The sequence below is a fragment of the Arachis ipaensis genome, chromosome B1 (assembly GCF_059453495.1).
Source record: "Arachis ipaensis isolate K30076 ecotype BB chromosome B1, ASM5945349v1, whole genome shotgun sequence".
NCBI lineage: Eukaryota > Viridiplantae > Streptophyta > Magnoliopsida > Fabales > Fabaceae > Arachis > Arachis ipaensis.
This window is the reverse complement of record NC_142436.1, coordinates 121200307-121227875: the sequence shown is the minus strand read 5'-3', so window position 1 is coordinate 121227875 and position 27569 is coordinate 121200307. Positions and strand designations below refer to the sequence as shown.

General features: G+C 41.1%; 2 protein-coding genes, 1 non-coding gene and 1 pseudogene across 3 annotated transcripts; 3 read left to right on the top strand and 1 right to left on the bottom strand.

Annotated features, from left to right (window-relative positions):
• Positions 1 to 1655: 1655 nt before the first annotated feature.
• On the top strand, positions 1656 to 2242 carry LOC148578168 (2-hydroxyisoflavanone synthase pseudogene; annotated as a pseudogene).
• A 16548-nt stretch (positions 2243 to 18790) lies between these two features.
• On the top strand, positions 18791 to 19771 carry LOC148578167 (uncharacterized). Its single transcript, XM_088500701.1, has one exon. It carries the CDS (start codon positions 18791 to 18793, stop codon positions 19769 to 19771), a length of 981 nt encoding a protein of 326 aa, XP_088356827.1.
• Positions 19772 to 20691: 920 nt separating this feature from the next.
• Positions 20692 to 22460, bottom strand: LOC148578166 (uncharacterized). Its single transcript, XM_088502978.1, has 2 exons — positions 21564 to 22460; positions 20692 to 20739 (listed from the first exon to the last, which is right to left on the bottom strand). The coding sequence occupies exons 1-2, from the start codon at positions 22458 to 22460 to the stop codon at positions 20692 to 20694; spliced, it is 945 nt and encodes a 314-aa protein (XP_088359104.1).
• Positions 22461 to 26717: 4257 nt separating this feature from the next.
• On the top strand, positions 26718 to 26781 carry LOC148578165 (small nucleolar RNA snoR101). The gene has a single exon (XR_015904382.1). It is a non-coding gene; the product is annotated as a small nucleolar RNA snoR101 (small nucleolar RNA).
• The last annotated feature ends 788 nt before the right edge of the window (positions 26782 to 27569 follow it).

Sequence of the window (27569 nt, the reverse complement as noted above, 5' to 3'; positions counted from 1 at the left end):
TTTTATTTTTTATTGTTAATAAACATAATAAATTCATGATAAAATAATAATTTATAAAATAAAAAATAATTTTTATGATTAAATAAAATATATGAGATTAATTTGTAATTAAAATTAAAAAAGGACTATTTAGCAGTTATTAAAAAAACTTAAAAAACATGTTTTGTTATGGGACCATTTAATGATTCAAACGTTCTAGGACCATTGAATCCTTTGCCTAATAGTTTAATTTGTATGGAATTATGAGATCATACAACTTTCTTTACCTAACTCCTTTTAGGGTTTACTTTAGTTTGGTTTAGTTTTATTTATTGGTGAGAAATATTATATGTATATTAGATATTACAAAATAAAAAAAGAAATTATTATCAATTTTAAAAATAATTTTAATATATTAATAATGTAAAAAAAATTATATAATTGTATAATCAAATTTACGTATTTAGATAATTTTTAAAATAATAGATTAAAAATTGATAATTTTTAATGATGTCATATATATATATATAAAATACTGTTAATATGATATAAAAGCTGTGGCGGAATAGGTAATTACATGGGTTAATATTTGGTTATATACTAATATAAGAAATTATCAATATATTACATAAAAATATACCCATATTGATACAATAATATTTTAACCTTAATATAATACCATTATTGGTAATATAAATAGTTAGGTATATTATATCAATTAGTTATTAAAATATTAATTATAAATAATAAATATATTTCCAATATAAAGTAATTATGTAATAATATTTAGGGTAATTAATTTATAAATATAGTACATATCCTATTGGTTTATAAATAATACGGTATTTATATATTTATCTAGGATAATAATTCTTTATAATACTATTATATAATAGTATACACTATAATTATATTAAGGTAATTACCTAGTAAGAATTATATGGATCCTATAATTATATATATATCACTAGGAATATTAAACTCTACTTCTCAAGTGTATTATACTATACCTATGAAAAATAATATATAAATTTAATACTATTATCCGAAATACACATTAAACCTTAATATTTTAACTGAGCAGTAGAAATCTTAAAAAAGTGATATTTGTTACGGATCCGGTCCACGATTTCTATATCTGGAATAGTCTCCAAATCCGATTATTCGGATCCGAACCGCTTCACCCTTTTAGAAGGTCCGGAACCGGCCCACTAGAATTTCTAACTAACAATCAAGTTCAAATACCTCCCTTATATTAACCAGATAAGATAATTACCGTCACCTATATAAAGGGGAGCCCCAGGCCCCTCAGGTATGTCATTCATTCCTCACACCTTATACCTCTTAGATCTATTCTTACTTGAGCGTCGGAGTGTCTTTGCAGGTACCACCCCCATTGCTTCAGTCAAATAATCCGGCATCCGCCTTGACCCGCAAGTTCCCGATCCATCTCTCAACCCGTACCGGAGGCATCCAATACATTGGCGCTGTCTGTGGGGAATTTGCAACGTTGTGGCAGCATGGCGGATAACCCAGAAGAGCAATCCTCAAACTCACTCACTTGATTTTTCGCTTTTAACTGAGAGCAAAAAGGAATAATGTTTCTTTAACTTGTATCACCTTCTTAGTGATAACACACCTTCACCCTACTCCAACGGCGAAATCCCAAAGGAACAATGTTTCTTCGACTTGCAATCACCTTCTTAGTGATAACACTCTTTATGCACCTTCGCCCTACTCCAACGGTGAAATTCCAAATCCTCCGAGTCCAAAGTCTCGCCTCCCTTCAGTGGGACACCTCCACCTCTTGGACCCTCTCATTCACCACTCCCTCATCCGTCTCTCCAAGCGCCATGACCCCATCTTCTCCCTCTACTTCGGCTCCATACCCACCGTAGTTGCTTCTTCTTTTGAACTCTTTAAGCTCTTCCTCCAAACCCACGAGGTCACCTCCTTCAATACCCGGTTCTAAACCTCTGCCATCCGCCGCCTCACCTATGACAACTCTGTTGCCATGATCCCCCCCTTCGGACCTTACTGAAAATTCATAAGGAAGCTCATCATGAACGACCTCCTTAACGCCACCACCGTGGCCAAGCTCAGACCTCTCAGGAGCCAAGAGATCAAGAAAGTTCTCAAGGTTCTTGCACAAATGCGGGGGACTGCCAAATCGTGGTGGTATGACGGAGAACCTCGAGGAGCAATCCTCCAGCCAACACCCCAACTCAAACCCACGAAGCCCAACTCCCGAACTCTAAGATAACACTCCTCCCACCCATGGGAGTATAACAAGTGCGGCACATCGCCAACCAACCTCAACCCAGCAACAACCAAGAGAGGACAATTGTCCTCCCACTAAAGCCCGGCCACCTGACGGCCTGGGAGAGAAGGCGGTCCAGATAATCCAAGAGCTGTGCCTCAAGGTGCAAAACCTCAAAGGCCGAGTTACACCCAAAGAACGGTACCACCCGGAGCATGCAAGCCAAGCAACTTCCAGGACCTGATCTCACCGCGATATCAGGAACACCAGGCCGCCTGAGCAATGACACAATAAACAGCACGACAGCAGCGTTTCCCTAGATCCGAAACACCGACGCGGAGAAGATGACCGATGACACCATCGGGAGGCCAAACGAGGAGGAAACATGCACGTGATAATGGAAGCCATCCCGTTCATAGAAAAATCCTTGAGAGTCAAAACTCCTGAAGGACTTCAACAAGCCCACTGACATGAAATACGACGGGACCAAAGATCCCTAGGAACACCTAAAGGCCTTCGAGGCCAAGATGAACCTGGAATGAGCCGCCGACATGGTCCGGTGTAAGGCCTTCTCGATAACCTTTGCCGGCCCCGCATCAAATGGTCCAACGCCCTTCCAAACGGCTCCATAGCCAGCTTTCATGACATCTCCAGAAAGTTCATGGCTCAATTCACCACCAGGATCACCAAAGCAAAACACCCCATCATCTTTCTCGGAATCACCTAAAGACAAGATGAATCCACAAGAAAATACCTCGATAGGTTTAAACGATGAGTGCTTAACGGCCGACAAACTCAGGGACTCGGTTGTCAGTCTCTGTCTAACCAACAGCCTCATAAATGAAGACTTCCAGAAACACCTCACCACCAAACCAATTTGGACCATGCACGAAATTCAAAGCATCACAAGGGAATACATAACCGATGAAGAGGTAAGCCAAGTCATGGCCGCCAACAAATGGCAGCACGGTAACACGGCACCTCGTACTTACCCACCATCAAGAGATACACCAAAAGAGCACCTCAAACTTGTGAACGCCAACTGACCACCCAGGGTTAGAAAGTTCTCAAACTACACCCCCTACCCGCGCCCATCACTGACATATGCCACCAAATAGCAGAATGAGGCATCCTTCCGAAGGCGCGATAGCTAAAGTAACGGACAGGTGGCAACAAGTTGCAACTACCACCGATGATATGTGCAAAAATCCAAGATTGCTTCGACCTAAAAGATGCCCTCGAATAAGACATCCGAGACAGCAAACTCCCCGAGTTTGTCAAAATCATTTGAGAACCTCGGAGAACTGAAAGAGAAAGGTCACAAGAATGTGAAGGACGCAACCCGAAGACGATACGATAGGCATCCCAAGAAAGTCTGGAAACCGACCCCATCATAATCGTAAACGTCATCACCGGAAAAGACGCGCTGAAAAAGTCAAAATCAGCCATAAAAAAGGATCTCAAAGTCCTAACTGTAAGAAACCAAGCACCAATCTCCTCGTTTCTAGCGGCAATCACATTTTTTCCCTGATGACTGCCAACACGGCACTTCGGCGGAAGACACCCCATTCGTCATCTCTGAAAAAAGTCAGAACCAGACTTGTGAAAAGAATATTGGTCGACACTAGAGCTGATTCCAACATCCTCTTCAGAGTAGCCTTCGACAAGCTGGGCCTTTGAAACAAAAATCCGCAAACCCACCACAACGGGTTTACTGGACTCGGAGACAAGTTTCTCAAACTGGACGATTCCTTAGTGTTACCACTAACCATTGAAACCGGAAGCCAGAGGAAGACCATCCTCTCCGAGTTTGTGGTCCTCAAGGACTCCACTGCTTACAACATCATCCTTGGAAAAAAGATTATCAATGACCTATCCGCTGTCATCTTTACCAAGATCTTAATCATGAAGTTTCAGGCCGATAATTGCACTATCAAAACAATACACAGGGACCGGAAAGTCGCAGTAGAGTGTGAGAACACCAGCTCGACCCTCTGCAAGAGATCCCGAGATGCGGCAGGCATCATCCTCGCCGACCTCGATGCACACCAAGACCAAAGTCAACACAGAATCATGGGAGGAAACGACAAAGAAGTAGAGTGGGACCTTGCAGATAAGGTCAAGAGCATAGCACACCTACCGGAGCTAGCCCTAAAATAGAGAATAAGCCTAAGGTACAATGACAGCACGGTATGACGAGACTTTGGACCAGGAGACCTCGTTTTACGACAAAACGACATCGGTCCACCCACTCCCGGAGAAGGGAAGCTCACGCCCAACTGGGAGGGTCCCTACCAAATCAAGACGGTAATCGAAAAAGGAGCCTACAGGCTCGAAAGACTAGACGAGACCAAGCTCCCAAGATCCTAAAATTCCACCAATTTACAGCGCTACTATATGTAGAAACATCCTTCCAAAGCAACAAGATCGAGGTCGTTTAAGACTATCTCTTTACCCTTTATATTTTGCCTTTTTCACTTGCATTTATTGCTTAAGTTGTTTAATCGTATATTTTCTTACTGGGCACTCTTTCCTACCCACATCGGGAGGTTTTAACGAGGCCCAAACCACAAATGAAATTCATTTGGTCAAAAGCATTGCCACGTTCGACGGCACGAACCAAACGCGGCTACCCCCGAGGATCGATTACCCTGAGGCCAACAAAACGGATATGCAAATAATAAAATGGATATCTAAATAAGTAAACGGCTATCCGGGAATCGATCACCTCAAAGTCAATAAAACGGATATCCAAATAACAAAACGGATATCCAAATAAGTAAACGGCTACACGAAAATCGATTACCTTGAGGCTAACAAAACGGATATCCAAATAACAAAACGGATATCCAAATAAGTAAACGGCTACACGGGAATCGATTACCCCAAGGCCAATAAAACGGATATCCAAATAAGTAAACGGTTACACGGAAATCGATTACCCTGAGGCCAACAAAACAAATATCCAAATAATAAAACGGATATCCAAATAAGCAAATAGCTATCCGGGAATCGATCACCTCGAAGCCAATAAAATGGATATCCAAATAACAAAACGGATATCTAAATAAGTAAACAGCTACACGGAAATCGATTACCCCGAGACCAACAAAACGGATATCCAAATAATAAAATGAATATTCAAATAGGTAAACAGCTACTCGGGAATCGATCACCCCGAGGCCAGCAAAACGGATATCCAAATAACAAAACGGTTATCCAAACAACAAAAAATGACGGCCCGGGGATCGATCACAACGAGGCCAACAAAACGGAAATTCAAATAAGCTAAATAAACAAAGTCTTTAAATCGGCCCACCAAGAGGCCTAAAATAAGTTCACAATAACGGCCCAAAAAAGACCACACAAAACAAGCATGAGCTGATGGTCTTCCAACTCGCGAAAAGCCGGACTGACCAACATCCTGCCAATCGGTGTAGGATGATGTCATGCCCTTTCCAGACCCCTCACAGTCTCCCAAACTACAGAGAATCAGACTCTCTAAACAACTTAGCATTGAGACCAAGAAAGCATGCTCTCATGCTCCGGGGGCAACTGTTCCAGACCTGATCTCCGGGCCCTTCCTCGGAACGGTCATCAAACCCGGCATGTGATGAGATGCCCAAACAACACACTCCTCGCCTGACCATGAAATAGCCAGGAACTCCTCGAATTCCTAACTTCGACCGGAAAACCAAACAACGATCTCCTTTCCAAACCACAACAGCGAGAAAAAGGTTCCTCCAGTTATGAGACTGAGCACCCTCACTCTCTCACTCCGGGGGCAACTGTTACGGATCCTGATAAACCCCATTTTTAGGGTTTATCTTGTGCTTGATTTAGGAAATTTATCACCTTTTACCCACATTTATCCGATGAAATAGCATGGTTTTATAATTGTCTCCTGATTTGTGCTTAAGTGTGAAAACATGCTTTTTAGGCCCTTAATTGCCAATTTTGATTCACCTTTGATTCCACTAGATGTCTTGATATGTGTGTTAGTGATTTCAGGTTGAAAAGGCTAGGAATGGATCAAATGAATAGAGAGAAAAGCATGCAAAGTGGAAAAATCATGGAAAAGCAAGAATTTGGGATGAGATCAACGACGCGCACGCGCAGCAGACGCGCACGTGTGAAATGATGAGGTCGCATGGCGACGTGTACGCACACATGACGCGTACGCGTGGATGGAAAATTGTCAAGTGACGCGTACGCGTGACGTGCGGGTACGCGTCGGTGTCCGCACGTGACTAACTTAAAGGCAAAATGCTGGGGGCAAATTCTGAGCTTCCCAAGCTCAATTCTAACTCACTTCTGAGGCTATTTAAGGCAAAATTCAAGGGGAGTTAACATACTTTTACCATTAGTTTAGTTTTAGTTTATGTTTTGGAGGGAAAGTTAGTTTTTAGAGAGAGAAGCTCTCACTTCTCTCTAGAATTGGATTAGGTTAGATCTAGATTAGGAATTTCTTAGATCTAGGTTTAATTCATGCTTTGATTTACTTTTCCTTTTGTAATTCTTCTTCTTCTACATCCCCTCTCTCTAGTTTAGCATTTAATTCTTTTAATTCTCTACTTTTATGTTGCTACACTTTTGTTCTTCTATTTTTCTTTCAATGCAATTTATGATTCATGTTCCTTTATTGTTGAATTGCTTAATTCATTATACTTTCCTTTTATGCCTTCTAAGTGTTTGATAAAAATGCTTGGTTGGATCTTAGTGTAGATTTTTTTCCTCTTGGTTTTGGTAGAGTAATTAGTGACTCTTGAGTTATCTAATTCCTTTGTTGATTGAAGATTAGAAGTTGCTAATTGATTTGAATGCCACTAAAGCTAGTCTTTCATCTAGATTAGGCTAGGACTTGTGGAATCAAGTTAATCCATCCACTTGACTTTCCTCCATGGTTAGAGGTTAACTAAGTGGGAGCAATGGACAATTGTGGTCACAATTGAGGAGGATAACTAGGATAGGACTTCCAATTCTTATACCTTGCCAAGAGCTTTGTAAGTTGTTAGTTTATTTCCTTTGCCATTTATATTTCTTGTCTATTATCTCAAAGACCCCAAAAGATGCTTCATAACCAATAATTGAACACTTTATTGCAATTCCTAGGGAGAACGACCCGAGGTTTAAATACTTTGGTTTATAATTTTAGGGGTTTGTACTCGTGACAAACAAAATTTTTGTATGAAAGGATTAATGTTGGTTTAGAAACTATACTTGCAACGAGATTTTATTTGTGAATTCTAAACCGTCAAAAATCCAATCATCAAAATGGCGCCGTTGCTGGGAGTTGTAATAGTGTTATGTTATTGGTTATTGTATATATGTGAATATTGTGAATAGCTTGATTTTTGGATTGCTTGTTAGTTTTTGTTAGTTTTAGAACTTTGTTTGATTCTTTCTTAGTAGTTTTTGTTTCTTTTTTTCTCTTTTCATTATGAACTCTCACTTTGGCTATGAGTTTGGTTCTAATTATGTTGTAGGAAATGAGAGCTTCAATGAGGATATGTATCAAGGATGGGATAATCAAAGGTGGGAGGAGCCATATGCATATGATCAATCTTCATGGCAACAACCTCCACCAACATATTATGAACAAGAGCCATTCTATGATGCATACGAATCCAATGGCTATGGCAAATATCTTTGTGACTTTCAAGAACCACCACCATATGCCTATGAGCCATATCCTCAACATAACCCTCAACCATACTCACAAGCCCCTTCTTACCAACCACCTTCATATGACCCTAATCTATATCCACCATTCTGATAACCATATGAGCCATATGAGCCACATATTGAGCCACCACCATCCCAACATCAATACTTTCAAGAACCACCCCCTTCATATTATTACCAAGATGAACCACCTCCAATGTATGAAAATTTTCAACCACAAGATGAACTCTACTTCCCACCACAACCTCCCATGGAAGAATACTCATGTCCATCGATCCAAGAGCCGTATGATCCTAATCATATTATCCAAGAGGAACAAGAGTCAAGGGATCGTCTCAAGGAAACATTGGATCAACTTCAAGCAACCATGGAGCGTGTTGTGTAACAAGTGGAAAGAGTGGAAAGTATTGAACCACTACAACTCTACCAAGAGGAACCACCTTCCTACTATGAATTCTTCCCCCAATTTGATGAACCCTTCCATCTACCCCAACCTCCAATGGATGACATCCTTGATGTTCTTGTTCAAGGACAAGAGGAGATGAAAAAGGGATGTGCAACAATTCACGGCCGCCTTGGAGGAGGTGGTAAGTCGGTTAGCATCCCAGTGCTTGAATACTCAAAGAACTCCCATGGCTACATGTGAAGAACCCAAGGGAGAGCATAGCAAGAAGGAGAGTTTGGATACTCCGGTGAGAAATGAGGGAAGTTGTTTTATATTGGAACAATTGGAGGAAGCTACAATTGTTGAAGAGAAAAGGAAGAAGTGGTTGAAGACTTAGGAGATGCAGAACCTCCATGGGAATCTAGAATTGATGAAAATCCCTCCAAGATGATTGAATTTGATGCTAAGGAAGAATGTGCACAACCTCCATGGCATATTCCATATGAAGAAGTGGATAGGATAGAGCAAGAATCGAGTTCCCTTGGAATTGAAGATCATGCATCAAATCTTAGTGGTGAAGAATCCTTTGAGCTTTAAGCACCTTCTCCCGATGAGATAGAAAGCAATGTGGAGGTAAATTTCTCTCATTCTCCCATTTATGATTTGAGTGAGGGAAAAGACTTAGATAAAATTGTTGAACAAATGATTGAGATTAAGAGATCTTGTGAGGAGGTGGAGGTCCTTAGAAAAAGGAGGATGGGATACGCTTTGTCAAGATCTTTAGAAGCCTCTTTGCCTAGGTTGTCATCTACTCCTTCATTTGAGTGGGTAAAATTCATTTCTATTAGCTTTATTATCCCACTTGAATATGGTTTGCTTGAAACGGATAGCCAACTTAGAGAACTTTGTGGGATGAAGCGTAAGAGAATGATGTTTCGTGGTTGGCGTTGCAAATCAAGGCTCATTATAGTTGATACATCAAACATGAAATATAAAGGTTGGAGTAGTACTCAAATAGATGGGTCTAGGAGGATTGTTGGCCACTTCATTGAGAATTCATCTTGCTTGCCACCCGGATGCACTAATAATGATCAACTTCAAGACGGGTGTGAAAACAAGGTGTGGGATCCCGGATTACAAGAAGAGGATCAACTTTGGGAGCTCCAAGCTTGTGAAGAACTCCATCAAGGCTTGGTGCAACTCATGAAAATTCTTGGGGCACAATGGAGAACCAAGCATTGGTGGGAGTTCCAAGAAGAATTTAAGCACAAGCCACCTTGAGAGGAGCTCCCCATAAGTCCAACTTAAGGACAATAAACAAAAGTGCTAGGTGGGAGACACCCCACCATGGTAACTTCTTTTCATTTTCTCTTTTGTACATATTGGTAAATTTGTTTAGTTTTATGTTTTGTTTAGTTTGTTGAATTTAATGGGTAATTTAGTATGTTAAATAAGGTTTTATAGTATTTTGGTAGCTGTTTGGAGGTTTGGAAGGCTTGGTTTGGTGCAAAAACATAGAAAAATTTTTGAAAAACAGAGCACCATCCACGCGTACGCACACTTCATGCGTACGTGTGCAACAAGCGTTTTTGACCATCCACGCGCACGCGTCAAGCACGCGTACATGTGGATTGAAAAGTTCTACCTCCCAGCCACAAACCCGAGAGTTGCGCGTGCACTGTGCAAAATTTGAGCCTGAGGCACAAACCAACCCACGCGTAAGCGTGACCCATGCGTACGCGTCGCGCCCATTCCGCCACCACTCACGCGCACGCGTGACATACGCGTACGCGTGGTCTCCCTTATTTCACTACACTCCTTTTCTTCTCTTCTTTCCATTTCTTCCCCTTTTCTTTCTTCTCCTTTATTCTTTCCCCATTATCCAACACTTCCAAACACCACTTGTAACCATTTAGGTAGTTAGTTAGTTAGTTTAATTCTCATTTAACTTTCTATTCTTCTTTATAAGTGTTGGATTGTTAATCTTGTTTACCATTAATTGCTGCTGAGTACTAAAAAGGATGTTATCTTAACATCATTATGTTTATAATATTTGTTAGATTCTTTGATTGAGGTTATATTTTGCTACTTGGTTTTAAGTTCTTCATGCTTACCTTTTGAGAATACCAAGTGATGAGAACTGCTTTCGAGCTTGAAACTCTTCTTGAGTTGCATGATTTGGCCACCATGTAATTAGAATCCTTTTCCTCGATTAGGCAATTTCTTGATGGTTGATGTTGTGCATTCATCTTAATGCATTGTGCTCCATGATCATATGCATCCATATGCTTTTTGGCTTGAATGCTTTCATGCCTCTTTATCGCTTGTTTGGTTGACTTAACCCACAAGTTTAAAGTATCTCAAGCACATTAGGATGAGTGAAGTGCATGTTCCTTCGGTTTAAATGTGACATAGCTTTTTATGCTAGTGTGTTCTAAACCGTGCGCAACTTAGAATGCGCACATACTTTAAGCCATGTCACACTAATTCACTCACTTCATTCTAGTGATTTACCTCATACCAACAATGTACGCTTCCTTTCTTTTGTATTTTCTTACCTTATGGTGTTATTTTTCATTTTTCATGATTGATGCACCACAAGCAAAAACGAAAGCGGAAGAAAGAATACGCAGCACCGGTTGAACCACCAGCTGAAGGTGGCAATCTAGAAAGTCGTCGTACCCCCTTGCTCATCTCAGAATGCACCGAGGACGGTGCAAACTTTTAAGTGTGGGGAGGTCGTCCGACCGTTCGGCGTTCTTGGGTGACAAATTTCTAATCCCAACACTTGTGCATTTCATTTTAGGTTTTCTAGGATTTTTACTTGTATTTTCTTATTTTTGCATAGATATACGTAATAAACTTAGTCAAAATAATGAAATTTTTCAAGATTTCTATCTATAGGGCCCAATTGATTTGAGTAAAAACTTTTCATAGAACTTGCTTGAATTATATATATTGTGGAACATGATTTTTGAGTTAAGAACACACAACCTAGTGAGTTTTGAGCCTAATGGTGTGGTTACATCTTATAATCACTTATTTTCCTTCTTATGTGCACTATTCTCTTTCTATGATTGTAATCTTTGATTTGTTTGAATCTCTATGTCCATTATTTTGTGTAAACATGCATTTACATGATTGAGGCCATCATTTTATTTAGCTTACTTACCCAAATAGCCTACCTTTTATCTTCCATTGTAACCAACTTTGAGCCTACGATTAATCCACTTTGTTCTTAATTTTAGCACATTACAAGCCTAAAGCAGAAAACAATAAATGTCCTTTATTTGGATCTTTGATTAATTAGCTTAGGCTAGTGAGTGTGTAACATTCAAGTGTGGGAAATCTTGGGACATTGGTTGAATAAAAGGGGAGTTTGTATTTTTGTTGTAAATATTGGGAATCGGGTACATACTCATGTATTGATTAAATGTATAGACCTTATGCATTGATGTTCTTGTATATAGTTTGAAAGAAAGAAAAATGAGAAAAACAAAAAGAAAAGAAAAAGAAAAAAAAGAAGTAATATGTAAAAGAAAAGAAAAAAATAGAAAAGAAAGAAAAAAGAAAAAGAAAAGAAATAAAAGGGGACGAATTGCCCCAAAGCAAAGCTCAATAAGAATCAATGCATATGTGTTGTGAAGTGAAAAGAAAATGCATGAGTATGTGAAAAAGTGAAGAATGGGTAGTTAGGTTAGTTTTGAATTGTATAGGATGTCATAGGTTAGGTGAGAAGTCTAAACTTATCAAAGATTCAAATTTCAAGCTCACTTGACCAAATATGCATTCTACCTTGACCCTAGCCCCATTACAACCAATGAAAAGACCTCATGATAATTGTATGCATGCATGAAATAACTGTTGATTGTTAGATGAAAAACAAATCTTAGAAAGCATGATTAGGGGAGAATTGAGTGAATCAACCCTAAACACTTGAGCGAATAGAGTGCAAACACTTCCGGTGAGGGTTCGATTGCTCAATTACATGTTTTCACCTATAATCATCACTTTTCTTGCAAGTTTGTAAAAATATTTAATAACTCAATTCAATTGTGGATTAGACTTGCTAGTCCTTAGCCCTTGTGCATATATGCTTCTTGGGAATTCATTTATTTTGACCAAGAAATTGCATTCATTTAGATAGTTGCATATAGTTTAGGTTGCATTTAGTTAATTTACATTGAATAAATGTTGATACCCTTTTGTTTCCTTCTTGATTCTAGCATGAGGACATACTATGGTTTAAGTGTGGGGAGGTTGATAAACTCCATTTTTAGGGTTTATCTTGTGCTTGATTTAGGGGATTTTATCACCTTTTACCCATATTTATCCGATGAAATAGCATGGTTTCATAATTGTCTCATGATTTGTGTTTAAGTGTGAAAACATGCTTTTTAGGCCCTTAATTGCCAATTTTGATTCACCTTTGATTCCACTAGATGTCTTGATGTGTGTGTTAGTGATTTCAGGTTGAAAAGGCTAGGAATGGATCAAAGGAATAGAGAGAAAAGCATGCAAAGTGGAAAAATCATGGAAAAGCAAGGATTTGGGATGAGATCAACGACGCGCACGCGCAGCAGACGCGCACGCGTGAAATGATGAGGTCGCATGGCGACGTGTACGCACACATGACGCATACGCGTGGATGGAAAATTGTCAAGCGACGCGTACGCGTGACGTGTAGGTACGCGTCGGTGTCCGCACGTGACTCACTTAAAGGCAAAACGCTGGGGACAAATTTTGAGCTTCCCAAGCCCAATTCTAACTCACTTCTAAGGCTATTTAAGGCAAAATTCAAGGGGAGTCAACATACTTTTACCATTAGTTTAGTTTTAGTTTATGTTTTGGAGGGAAAGTTAGTTTTTAGAGAGAGAAGCTCTCACTTCTCTCTAGAATTGGATTAGGTTAGATCTAGATTAGGAATTTCTTAGATCTAGGTTTAATTCATGCTTTGATTTACTTTTCCTTTTGTAATTCTTCTTCTTCTACATCTCCTCTCTCTAGTTTAGCATTTAATTCTTTTAATTCTCTACTTTTATGTTGCTACACTTTTGTTCTTCTATTTTTCTTTCAATGCAATTTATGATTCATGTTCCTTTATTGTTGAATTGCTTAATTCATTATACTTTCCTTTTATGCCTTCTAAGTGTTTGATGAAAATGCTTGGTTGGATCTTAGTGTAGATTTTTCTCCTCTTGGTTTTGGTAGAGTAATTAGTGACTCTTGAGTTATCTAATTCCTTTGTTGATTGAAGATTAGAAGTTGCTAATTAATTTGAATGCTACTAAAGCTAGTCTTTCATCTAGATTAGGCTAGGACTTGTGGAATCAAGTTAATCCATCCACTTGATTTTCTTCCATGGTTAGAGGTTAACTAAGTGGGAGCAATGGACAATTGTGGTCACAATTGAGGAGGATAACTAGGATAAGACTTCCAATTCTCATACCTTGCCAAGAGCTTTGTTAGTTGTTAGTTTATTTCCTTTGCCATTTATATTTCTTGTCTATTATCTCAAAGACCCCAAAAAATTAAATAATATCTTTTTCTAATTATAAATAAAATCAAAATTAAATCAAAATTAATTAATTTCAGCGCAGCTTTGTATGAGTACTTGGGGACCACTTGGGGCATTCGGATCCACGCTGAACTTGGAAATTCCCAAGTTCAGCGTGGAGGAGGCAGCAGCGTTTTGCTTGTTTCCCTTTAAGTCCACGCTGAACTTGGCTTTTTTCAAGTTCAACGTGGGATGTGGCGCGTGCTTCCCTGGGAGCTTTCAAGTCCACGCTGAACTTGGCAGGGGCCAAGTTCAACGTGGAGGAGGCAGAGGTTGCTGGGGAAGAAGTATACACTATTATATATCGTTGGAAAGCGCTAGAAGTTAGCTTTTCAACGCCGCTAGAATCACATCAATTGGACCTCTGTAGCTCAAGTTATTCATGTTTGAGTGCAAGGAGGTCAGAATTGACAGTATCATTCGCTTTCTCCCTTTTCTGCTACAAAACTCCGTCAAATCCATCCAAATGCTACCTGAAATAAATAGAATTATGCACAACTCAAAGTAGCATCCATAGTGACTAAAAGATATTTAAATTTTGATTAAACTTGGCAATTCAAGTACAAATTCACAAGGAAAAGATAGATAAGATGCTCAGGCATCAATACTTCATAACCAATAATTGAACACTTTATTACAATTCCTAGGGAGAACGACCCGAGGTTTAAATACTTCGGTTTATAATTTTAGGGGTTTGTACTCGTGACAAACAAAATTTTTGTATGAAAGGATTAATGTTGGTTTAGAAACTATACTTGGAACGAGATTTCATTTGTGAATTCTAAACCGTCAAAAATCCAATCATTAGATCCGGCCCACGACTTCTACATCCGGAATAGTCTCCAAACCCGGTTACCCAGATCCGAACTGTTTCACCCTTCTAGAAGGCCCGGAACCGGCCCACAAGAGCTTCTAACCAACAATCAAATTCAAATACCTCTCTTATCTTAACCAGATAAGATAAGATAAGATAAGATAAGATAAGATAAGATAAGATAAGATAATTACCGTCACCTATATAAAGAGAGCTCCAGGCCCCCTCAGGTATGTCATTCATTCCTCACACCTTATACCTCTTAGATCCATTCTGACTTGAGTGTTGGAGTGTCTTTGCAGGTACCACCCCACATTACTCCAGTCAAATAATCCGGCATCCGCCTCGACCTGCAAGTTCCCGATCCATCTCTCAACCCGTACCAGAGGCATCCAGTACAACATTAAAAATAGTAATTAGATTATACTAATATTTAAATATTTCAAGCAAATTAATAGTGTATTAGTATTTTTAATATATTTTTAATAATAGTTTAGTGAATATGATAATTCCTAACCGCATGCCTAGGACACTAATAACAAAACAATTGAGTCAATGTGTATTTATAAACTCAACCAGGGTGATGTGGGTTAGATAATGCATGAAACATGTTATCCTGAGACGATTTATGTATGAAATTCTTTAGACAAATTCATATAAATCGTCCCAAGCCAATGTGTTTATCAAGTTGTACGTAAATCGTCCCATTTTAGTATGAGTTACGTTTCTTAACCTAAAGTCTACAACCCTAGCACAATTTACGTGTAAATATACAACCATCAGCCCCAAACACGATTTACGTGTAAACCCAAAATCGATAGATATATTTAGACATAATTTTAATTTGTACTAAAAAATTTTTGAGTTGAATATTAATTTTTCAATAAATTTATGAAGTGAAAAATTTAATTAGTTTAAAAAATGAATATAAAAAGTTATTTTATTACAACAAAGATTTATCTTTCAAAATAAATAAAAAAAAAACTTCATTTAAAAGATTAAATTATTGTGCATGAATAACTCTATTTTTATTTCAAAGACAATATCTAAAAAAAATTAAAGAATTTAAATGTTTTAAAATAAAAAAAATTATTAAAATGATAAAATAAAAATTAACAACATTAAATTTTTATTTCAAAGCGACTCTGGACTTATAAGTATTGTTATAAGTCCAAAATTTGCTTATATTATGTTCAGATAGTTATATTTTTTTGTTATATGTCTAAATAATTTATAAATATAAAGATATTTTTATTTCTTGAATTAGATTTTAAAATTGAGATAAAATCCGTTTTAATTTTACTAGGATATTGAAATGAATTTGATCTATATCTATAAATATTCATACAATAAATATTTTACAAAATTAATTTTAGTACGTCAAATACTTAACTCAATTATTTTTTTGTTAAATTCTATATTTGCTATATATTTTTATTTTTTGACTTCATTTTCATGTAGTATGGTACTATTCATATTCTCTAAATATCCAATTATTGATTATTATTTGACTAAATTAGGACTATTCTCACACACATAAAATATGTGATTCAATTCTCTGTCATTTAGATAAAAAATCTATTATTCAGTTTTAAGATTATTTTAATACTTAATCTTTGAATAAAATCTTTTAAATAGAATAAATTGATAAAATAATAAAATAACAAAATTATTTTTTAAAACTAAAATAATAAAAAATATATTTTTTAAAAATTACAAGTTTAATGATATTAATTTTTATTTTATAAAAATTAATTTTTATTCCACCTCCATGTTAGTGCACTAGTAGCCACAACAATTTATATAGCGAAATTTGGTACGTATTTCGCATGCGGTACACCTTAGTTGCTCCATCTCGTATATTGTATCCATGATTTGGAGCCCATTTCGTGCATGCCCCTTTTAATTGGCTATTTCGTAGACACCATTAGCGTCTTGGTTCCATTGAACCATTTCGTGCTCGTCGGGAGAGAAATGGCTCTGCTATGTCAACACCATTTTGTGAGTCTCATTCTTGATTTGAAGGCAAAATTCATTTCGTGAGCGTCCTGTTTGAAATGGTCCTGTATATTTTTAGAATACTTTTTATCCCTGCGTATTTATGGAATAAATGTATTTTTTATTTGTTTATATAAAAAATAGAAAAATATTGAGAATTGATCTGTGTATTAATTTTTATTGGGTACTGTTACGGTGGGTAACCGGAGATTAATAGGCCGGATGGCGTAGGTTGGCCCAAACGTGTGAGGGAGGTGGCTATCGAGTGGACCTGGTACTCGGTGTTCCTCCGTCCGACTTGTGCGTGAGAAAGAATGGGGGGTGGTACCTGCAAAGACACTCCGATGCTTAAGTTAGCAAGAGTTGGAGCAGGTTAGAATGTATATTGGAACTTAGTGATACCTGAGGGGTGTCAGGGTATTTATAGTGGTGAACCAATAACCACCGCTGGAGTAGTGCCACCTTTTTAGGTGGATAACCGTTCCCATATCTTAGGGGAGTTAAGATATGGCTCTATGAAGTTGTTAGAGAGTTTCTAGGGGCAGTTACTCATTTAAATGAGTGTTATCTGCCAGCTGACCCTCGTATCCGACTTCCCAGGAACAGGTCGTGTTCAGTACCGACTTCTGGGATGAAGGCTGGTACTGGGGAGAGGGTCAACCCTTTGGGTTGGGCGTCTTTGCTTGGGTCCTGGGCCCTATTTATTGGGCCAGGGTATGAACAGTGCCCCTACTCGAGCCCAATTTCTTTTTAAGGGTTGGGTTCGAGTATTCAACTCGGGGTCTTGGCCGATTTGCGAGAGGACCGACGTGATGGTTTAAAAACCGACGTGATTTTTGTTTGACCTTTCGGTTCTGACGGTTACGTCTAATCAAGCGTCGTGTCCGTTGGGTGTGCGTAGGGATTTAATGGCCTTGGTAACGGTGCACCTTTATTAAGGATTGCCCCCATTTTACCATTATGCCCCTAACGTTCTTATAAATACTTTTCCCTCTCTTTCGTTGTTTCGTTTCTGCGATCTTTCAAAATTTTCCTGCATTCGTTCGTGTTGCATTTCTTGCGTTTCGAAGGTTTTCACTTCCTCCAGTCTCGATTTCAGACTTAAAGGTTAGCTTTTTCCCCTTCTGTAACATGCTTTCTATTTGCGTGCCTTTATCTTGTAGGTAGATTGGTTTGTAGGCTTTAGTTCCGTACCCCTTCCCTTAGAGACCGTGTGTTGATTTTCCTTTTCTTTTGTAGGTTTCTTGTCACCCTTTTTAAGAAAAGAAAATGGCTTCCATAGATGCTCTCTCCCAGTGGGTTGATGTTACGGTCCTAGGGGAGGAGCCCTCAGTTGATACTGAATTTATCACCCACCTTCGTACTCACTATAGAATTTGTACTTCTGAAGAAGATGAGCCGAAGTACGAGTTGGTAGTCCCGGGTCCAGAAGACCGGGTTTGCTTCGGGAGGGCCGACGAGACGGCCCCTCATTTCTTTTTTATGTATGAGAGTATGGTCACTCGTTTGGGCGTTTTTCTCCCCTTTGAAATGTCTGTGTTGCGTCATTGCCGGGTTGCTCCCACCCAGCTTCACCCCAACTCTTGGGGTTTTTTGAAAATTTACCAATTTATCAGCCAGGCCTTAGAGTTCCCGACTTCTCTGAGGATTTTCTTCTATCTCTTCCACATGACCAAGCCCTTCAGTGGGTTAAATAATAAGCAACAGTGGGTGTCCTTCCGGGCCATTCAAGGTCGGAGGCTTTTTACCCTTTTTGACGAATCCTTTCATGATTTCAAAAACTATTTTTTCAAAGTTCAAGCAGTAGAGGGTCACCACCCCTTTTTCCTGGATGATGATTCTTTTCCCCGATTTCCTTTATATTGGCTGGAGGCCTCTCCCTGCGAGAAATATGGTCTGGACGACCTGGATGAGGTGGAGGCGGCCATTGTGGGGTTCCTCCAAGAAGTGTGGGGGAGGGCCCCATACTTGGATACTAAAAAATTTCTCCAGGGGTCGCCGGCCTTTGTCCAGTCACAACTAGGTAGCTTTTTGCGTTTTTCACTTATTTCCGACTTGCAATTTCTTTTACCGACTTGTCTGACTTTTAGCTACCAATTTGTTTTTGCAGAGATGGCAAAGAAAAATGCTCAAGAGTCTTTCCAGAGGGTTCAGGAAGCCAAGGCGAAGTCTCGCGCCAGATCTGGTGGTGCTAGGGTGGTTGTCTCTCCTTCTCCTCCTCCTCGGAATGTTGGGACTCCCTCCCAACCTATTGTGATTTCTTCCTCTGCTTCCTCTCTGCCACCCCCTTCCGTCCGACCTACTCCCGAACCAGAGCTGAAGAAGCGCAAGACCTTAGAGTCTGGCGCTTCTGGTGAGGCGGACGCTCTTGCGTTCGTCCGAAAGAACATCTATCCTCATGCTCGTATGAGTATGGATGATGTTTCTGTTCGGCACTACCTCACCACTGTGGTTGAGGAGAGTCTCAAGATGGCGGGGGTTTGTGGCAAACTCTTGGATATATTCGAGAAGACTCCTATCAGCTCTTTAGGGACGACCTCGAGGGTCGAGGAGCTGGAGGGTAGGCTTCGCATATATCAGGAGCATGAGAGGGAGTTGGAGGGAAAAGTCGCCAAGCTGAAAGAGGAGAGGGATAGCCTCCGGGAGAAGGGGCAGAAGTTGCAAGCCCAATGCAACATGGAGGTGGATTTGAGGAAAGCAGCGCAAGCCAGCTACAACAGTTTATTTGCTGATCTTGTGTCTGTAAAGAATGACTTGCTGAATGCTCGGAAGGCCTATACCGAGTTGGAGGACTCTATCGCGGATGGTGCTGATGAGGCCTGGAGGGTTTTCAAGGAGCAGGTCGGAGTTATTGCTCCTGACTTGGACCTTTCTCCTTTGGACCCTGATAAGGTTGTCATTGATGGTGCCATCGTGGATCCTCCTGTCCCCGTGGTGGAGTCTGAGTCTGATTTGAAGACTCGGGGGCAGAGGATCATAGAGTCCCCTCCTCGCTCTAAGGACGCTCCGAGTTCTTCTGCTGCTCCTCCGACTTTCTCTCCAACCCCTAGTCCTGGTGGTGGTGATCCTCCTACTCCTCTTGCAAAGAAGTGATTTGGCTATTGGGGGTCCGGCCTGTGGACCCCCCTTTTTAAACTCTTTATATTTATTTGTTGGTGTTTGAACAATTTTTGGCCTTTTAAGGCCGTAAACAAAACAATTTATGATGCCCTTTTTTAATAAGGGTTTAATTTAGCGTTTTAAATAAATGCCCTTTTTGGATAAGGGTTTTGAGTTACCTTATGCGCGCATGCTTTTCGTGGTTCTTTTGACTCTTTGATCTTTTCTGGAAAAAACCTTTTCTTTGGGGCTTGCCTGCTTTTCTGAATTTCCTTGATCCTCAAGGCAGCCTCACTATTTTTCTTAGTTTTTTCTTATCTCTTTTTGTTATTCCTAGTACTCAATTTTGTTTTATTGAGTTTTTCGTGACTTAGGCTACTTTTGCGATTCATTTTAATTTTACTCGGTTTCGCATTCTGTCTTGTGAGTCGGACTGCTCCCGAGTTTATCATGATCGACTTCTATAGCCTCTTTACGCCGACTTGTACCTCGTCGTTTTATCCTGACGACCATCTAGGTCGGTTCATGGGATTTTCACGTTTTGTCGAGCTTAAATCGGCGCGTTTCGTAGAAAGAGAATAAAAAGGGAATTTAAAAGAGATATTTAAAATGAAAGAGATCTTTATTAATTGAGGAGGTACCTTATTGCTACTAAGGGCTTTTGATTATTTATTTTCCCTTAGCCCCTACTATGATGCCTCGTTAAAAACCCTTTTCAGAAAAAACCCTTTGGTTTTGGGAAAAAATCATGAAATTGGGAAAAGAGTACATCAGGGAGTAGGGTTCGCTTTTAGCTGTAGTACCTTTTCATATTACAAGCATGCCATGACCTTGGTAACTCGTTGCCGTCGAAGTCGGTTACCCTATAATAGCCCTTTCCTAAGACCTCGTTGATCTTGTATGGCCCTTTCCAATTAGCAGCGAGCTTTCCTTCCCCTGATTTGTTGACTCCGATATCGTTTCTGATTAGGACCAAGTCATCTGGGGTGAAACTCCTTCGAATGACTTTTTTGTTGTATCTCGCGGTCATCCTTTGCTTCAACGCTGCTTCTCTTATCTGGGCTTCTTCTCGGATTTCGGGGAGCAAGTCGAGCTCCTCTTTGTGCCCCCGTATATTCCCGATCTCGTCGTGGAAAATCACTCTTGGGCTTTGCTCATTGACCTCTATTGGGATCATGGCTTCTACGCCATAAACTAGTCGGAAGGGTGTTTCTCCAGTGGCGGATTGGGGGGTTGTTCTGTAAGCCCAGAGTACTTGTTGGAGCTCTTCAGCCCAAGCTCCTTTCACATCTTGTAATCTTTTCTTCAGCCCTGCCAGTATGACTTTGTTGGCTGCTTCGGCTTGCCCATTGGCTTGTGGGTGTTCCACTGAGGTGAACTGGTGTTTGATGTTCATACTGGCTACTAGGCTTCTAAAGGTGGAGTCGGTGAACTGGGTTCCGTTATCTGTGGTAATGGAATAAGGTATCCCATACCTTGTGATTATGTTTTTGTAGAGGAACCTCCGACTTCTTTGTGCAGTGATGGTGGCCAGTGGTTCTGCTTCTATCCACTTTGTGAAATAATTTATTCCCACTATTAGGTATTTAACTTGTCCTGGCGCCTGGGGAAAAGGACCTAACAAATCCATTCCCCATTTTGCAAAGGGCCATGGGGAGGTGACACTGATGAGCTCCTCTGGGGGGGCCACGTGGAAATTTGCATGCATTTGACACGGTTGGCATTTTTTCACAAAGTCTGTGGCATCTTTCTGCAAGGTTGGCCAGTAGAATCCAGCTCGGATCACCTTTCTGGCTAACGACCTTGCTCCGAGATGGTTCCCGCAGATTCCACTGTGTACCTCCTCTAATACCTCAGTGGCTCTTGAGGTCGGCACACACTTTAACAATGGTGTCGATATCCCTCTTCTATAGAGAATATTTTTCACCAAGGTATAGTGTTGCGCTTCCCTTCGGATTTTCTTTGCCTCCTTTTCCTCCTTGGGGAGGATGTCGAATTTCAGGTATTCGACCAAGGGATTCATCCATCCGAGGTTTAATCCGACCACTTCAAAGACTTCTTGTTTGTCTTCCATTTTTACCACTGAAGGTTCCTGGAGAGTTTCTTGGATCAGGCTTCTGTTATTTCCTCCTGGCTTGGTACTTGCTAACTTGGATAAGGCGTCTGCTCTGCTATTTAGGTCCCGAGTTATGTGCGTGACCTCGGTTTCTGCAAAGCGCCCAAGGTGTTCCAGAGTTTTTTCCAAGTATCTCTTTATATTTGGGTCTTTTGCCTGATATTCTCCACTTATTTGGGAGGTCACCACTTGAGAGTCACTGTATATCATCACCTTCGTAGCACCGACTTCTTCTGCCAGCTTCAATCCTGCAATCAAGGCTTCATATTCTGCCTGATTATTTGAAGCTGGGAATTCAAACTTGAGGGAAACCTCTATCTGGGTTCCCCTTTCATCTACCAATATTATGCTTGCGCCGCTTCCTGTTTTATTGGAGGATCCATCTACATAGAGTTCCCATGTAGTTGGTTTATCCTCTTGATCCCCTGCATATTCTGCAATGAAGTCGGCGAGGCACTGGGCTTTAATCGCCGTCCGAGTTTCGTACTTTAAGTCGAACTCGGAGAGTTCTATTGCCCATTGAACCATTCTTCCTGCAACATCCGTCTTTTGGAGGATTTGCTTCATGGGTTGGTTCGTGCGGACTCTTATTGTGTGAGCTTGAAAGTAAGGCCGTAGCCTTCGAGAGGCTACCACTAAGGAATAGGCAAATTTCTCTAATTTGTGATACCTTAGTTCAGGGCCCTGTAGAACTTTACTGATGAAATAGATGGGGTGTTGACCGTCCTCGTCTTCTCTTATCAAGGCTACTGAGACAGCCTTGTCTGCCACGGATAGGTATAGGACGAGGTCTTTTCCGGCTACAGGTCGGGTCAAAATAGGAGGTTGGCTCAAAAACTTTTTGAACTCCTGGAACGCCTCCTCGCATTCGGGAGTCCATTCAAACTGGTGTCCCTTTCTCAATAGGGAGAACAGTGGAAGGGATCTTAGTGCTGATCCTGCCAAAAATCTGGAGAGAGCTGCTAGTCGGCCATTCAGCTGTTGGACCTCTCTCAAACAAGTCGGGCTTTTCATTTCTAGGATAGCTCTACACTTGTCGGGATTGGCTTCGATCCCTCTTTGTGTTAGCATGAATCCTAGAAATTTTCTTGCCTCCACCGCGAAGGCGCACTTTGCAGGATTTAGTCTCATCCCGTGCAACCTTATGGTGTCAAAGACTTGTGAAAGGTCAGACAAGAGGTCGACTTCTTTCTTGGTCTTTACCAGCATATCGTCGACGTACACTTCCATTAAGCTCCCTAGGTGAGGGGCAAACACCTTATTCATCAGCCTCTGATATGTGGCCCCTGCATTTTTCAATCCAAATGGCATGACCACGTAGCAAAAGTTAGCTCTGGGCGTGATGAATGATGTTTTTTCCTGGTCTGGTTCATACATCGGGATTTGGTTATACCCTGAGTAGGCGTCCATGAACGACAAGTATTGATACCCCGAGCTAGAGTCTACTAGGGCGTCAATGCTTGGTAGTGGATAAGGGTCCTTGGGACATGCCTTATTTAAGTCGGTATAGTCGACGCACATTCTCCATTTACCATTTTGTTTTTTGACTAGCACTACATTGGCTAGCCATGTTGGATACTTGACTTCTCTGATGAAACCGGCTTCTAGGAGCGCTTGTACTTGCTCCTCTACTATTAGAGCTCGCTCTGGGCCGAGCTTGCGTCTTCGTTGTTGTACAGGTCGAGATCCCGAGTAGACTGAGAGCTTGTGGGACATGAGTTCTGGATCTATCCCAGGCATGTCGGAGGCCTTCCAGGCGAAGAGATCGGAATTATCTCTTAGGAGCTTAGTCAATTCTTGTCTTAGGGTTTCCCCCAGGTTGGTTCCTATGTGAGTGTTTTTTCCTTCCTCTTCTCCGACCTGAATCTCCTCGGTTTTTCCTCCGGGTCGTGGTCGCAGCTCCTCTTTGATCCTTGCTCCACCGAGCTCTATTGTGTGAACTTCTTTGCCTTTTCCCCTCAGGTTTAGGCTTTCATTGTAGCATTTCCTTGCCAACTTCTGATCTCCCCTCACCGTTGCTATCCCCGCTGAGGTCAGAAATTTCATGCAGAGGTGGGGTGTCGATACCACCGCTCCGAGTCGATTAAGGGTAGCTCTGCCGATTAAAGCATTATAGGCCGACCCCACGTCGATGACTATGAAGTCTATACTCAGAGTCTTTGATTTCTCCCCTTTTCCAAAGGTGGTGTGGAGGGGCAAAAATCCTAGTGGCTTTATTGGCGTGTCGCCTAATCCGTACAAGGTGTCGGGGTAGGCTCTTAACTCTTTCTCATCTAACCCTAGTTTGTCGAAAGCGGGCTTAAAGAGGATGTCCGCTGAGCTTCCTTGGTCTACTAGTGTTCTGTGTAGATGGGCATTTGCCAGGATCATGGTAATTACCACTGGGTCGTCGTGCCCAGGGATTATTCCTCGCCCATCTTCCTTTGTGAATGAAATGGTTGGGAGGTCGGAGGACCCCTCTTCGACCTGGTAAACTCTCTTGAGATGTCTTTTACGAGAGGATTTTGTGAGTCCCCCTCCCGCAAACCCTCCTGAGATCATATGGATATGTCTCTCCGGAGTTTGTGGTGGTGGGTCTCTTTTATCCATATCATCTCGCTTTCTTTTTCCATGACTGTCCGACCTTTCTATGAGATATTTGTCAAGCCGACCTTCTCTGGCCAGTTTTTCTATCACATTTTTAAGGTCGTAACAGTCGTTTGTGGAGTGCCCATATATTTTATGGTACTCACAGTAATCACCGCGGCTCCCTCCTCTTTTATTTTTAATGGGCCTGGGAGGGGGCAGCCTTTCGGTATTGCAAATTTCTCTGTATACATCCACTACAGGAACTTTCAGTGGAGTATAAGAGTGATATTTTCTTGGCCTATCGAGGCCGAGTTCCTCCTTCTTCTTAACTTCCCTCTCCCTCTCTTTCGTTGAGGGAGGGTGCCCGAGTCGGAGACTCGGGTCTCTTAGCCTAGCGTTTTCTTCCATATTGATGTACTTTTCGGCTCTTTCCTGTACATCATTTAAAGAGGCGGGGTGTCTTTTTGATATGGACTGTGAGAAGGGGCCTTCTCTAAGACCATTGACTAGCCCCATGATGACTGCTTCGGTGGGCAGGTCTTGAATCTCCAAACATGCTTTGTTGAACCTTTTCATATAGGCCCGTAAGGACTCCCCGACCTCCTGTTTTATTCCCAGGAGACTTGGTGCATGCTTTACTTTGTCCTTCTGGATGGAGAACCTCATCAAGAACTTTCTTGAGAGGTCTTCAAAACTGGTAATTGACCTCGGAGGGATGCTGTCGAACCACTTCATCGCTGCTTTTGATAAGGTTGTCGGAAAAGCTTTGCATCGCGTAGCGTCAGAAGCGTCAGTCAGATACATCCGACTTTTAAAGTTGCTCAGATGATGCTTTGGGTCAGTGGTCCCGTCGTAGAGGTCCATATCGGGGCTTCTAAAGTTTCTTGGAACTTTTGCCCTCATTATGTCCTCGCTAAAAGGATCTTTCTCTCCTAAGGGGGAATCTTCTCTCTCGTCGTGGGAACTCCGACCTTTGAGGGAGGATTCCAAATTTAAGAGTTTTCTTTCTAACTCTTTTCGTCACTCCATCTCCTCTTTTAGGTTCTTTTCGGCTTCCTTTTTTCATTCCCGCTCCTGTTCTAGCTGCTCGAGGCGGCTATGGATTAATCCCATAAGCTCACTAGTGTGGGAGGGTCCTTCTTTTTCTGATTCGCGCCCCTCCGAGGAGTTCACCTTCGGATTTTTGATTCCGGAGGTGCCTTCCCTATGTTGATCATTGGCTTCCTGGTGGAGGGTCTGATCTGCCTCATTGTTTCCAGTGTTCAAGTTCTCTTGTTCGGAATCTGTCTCCACATGACCCTCTTCAGGGGATCTATCCGCCATCACTGGTTGATCTCTCGGGTCCCCGGCAACGACGCCAATGTTACGGTGGGTAACCGGAGATTAATGGGCCGGATGGCGTAGGTTGGCCCAAACGTGTGAGGGAGGTGGCTATCGAGTGGACCTGGTACTCGGTGTTCCTCCGTCCGACTTGTGCGTGAGAAAGAATGGGGGGTGGTACCTGCAAAGACACTCCGATGCTTAAGTTAGCAAGAGTGGGAGCAGGTTAGAATGTATATTGGAACTTAGTGATACCTGAGGGGTGTCAGGGTATTTATAGTGGTGAACCAATAACCACCGCTGGAGTAGTGCCACCTTTTTAGGCGGATAACCGTTCCCATATCTTAGGGGAGTTAAGATATGGCTCTATGAAGTGGTTAGAGAGTTTCTAGGGGCAGTTACTCATTTAAATGAGTGTTATCTGCCAGCTGACCCTCGTATCCGACTTCCCAGGAACAGGTCGTGTTCAGTACCGACTTCTGGGATGAAGGCTGGTACTGGGGAGAGGGTCAACCCTTTGGGTTGGGCGTCTTTGCTTGGGTCCTGGGCCCTATTTATTGGGCCAGGGTATGAACAGGTACTAAAATGTGTGCTTTTAAAATCTTTAGGGATTGATTTGGGTACATAGAAATCTTGCCTCTTTACTCTTCCTGTTCTGCTCACAACAACCTCTCTTCCCACGTTCCATGAATCCCTCTCTTGCTCGGCGTCTGTGTCCCCGCCGGAAAAATCGCAACAGAAAGCCACTCTTCGTGCTGTCTCTGTCCTGTCAGCGTTGTTGTGTTTTTCTATTATCCATTTCTCCATATCCGTCGCCGTTATTCCGCCATAGTCGTCCATCAACAGCATAAGAGGTTTTTGGTTTGTTTTCGTCTTGTTTTTGAATTCTTATTTGAATAAAATTATGAAAATTGCAAAGGAAAATGGCAAATGATGGTTTTACACTTGATCTCTGAACTTCAGGTAAGTTCTTCTGTTGACAAGTTCATTAGCTGATGCCTTTATTCCTTTGCACTTCATATACCGGTTTATGGTATGCTTCAAGTTTCTTTATGTTCGAATGAAGATAATTCAAGTTTCTTTATGTTTCTTCATGTCGTAGCTCTTTTTTTTAAGACAATTAACTAGCGTTCCTACTATGTTCCACGCATTGCAAGTCGAAAGTGGAGGCGGGGGTTGACCACGGTTATCATATCTGGTTTCTTAGTGGTTTACATTGGCTCGGATTAGTTGTCATGCAGACCAGTGCCTAGTATGGCGTTAGATTCCTTCATGGTGTGAGTGGTTTACACCGGTTCGGATCGGTTGTCATGTGGCCCAGTGACTAGTGTGGCATTAGATTTCTTCATGGTGAGAGTTCGAGACATGTCATAGCTCTTTTTTGAAGGCAATTAGCTGGCGTTCCTACTATATTCCAGGCATTACAAGTCCAAGATAGAGGCGCAGGTTGACCACGGTTGTTATGTCCGGTTCTTCAGCAGTTTAAACTAATTCAAATAAATTTTTCTGAATTTGCGGTGTTTTCAGACTAAAACGATCAGAACATCACACGAACAGGATTAAGATCCGGTTCATTAGTTTTTCAGTTGAACCGGATGGTTCAACGATCTAATAATCAGGAAAATAACCGAACCGATCGGTTCAACCAGATTAACTAAAAACCTATTACCAAAGTGGTTCGATTGATCTCAAAAATCGTTTGACAAAAAACCAATCAAACCAACGGTTAACTGGTGAACTGACAAAACCGATTGGTTTTTTAGGGGTTTTCTGGTGACTCCCTCCAAA

Coding starts and splice junctions, on each gene's coding strand:
- LOC148578167 (XM_088500701.1), top strand. CDS start 18,791: ATGGCAAAGAAAAATGCTCAAGAGTCTTTCCAGAGGGTTCAGGAAGCC.
- LOC148578166 (XM_088502978.1), bottom strand. CDS start 22,460: ATGAAGCAAATCCTCCAAAAGACGGATGTTGCAGGAAGAATGGTTCAA. Junction 20,740..21,563: donor CAAGGTCGTTAGCCAGAAAG/GTGATCCGAGCT, acceptor GGTCCTAATCAG/AAACGATATCGGAGTCAACA.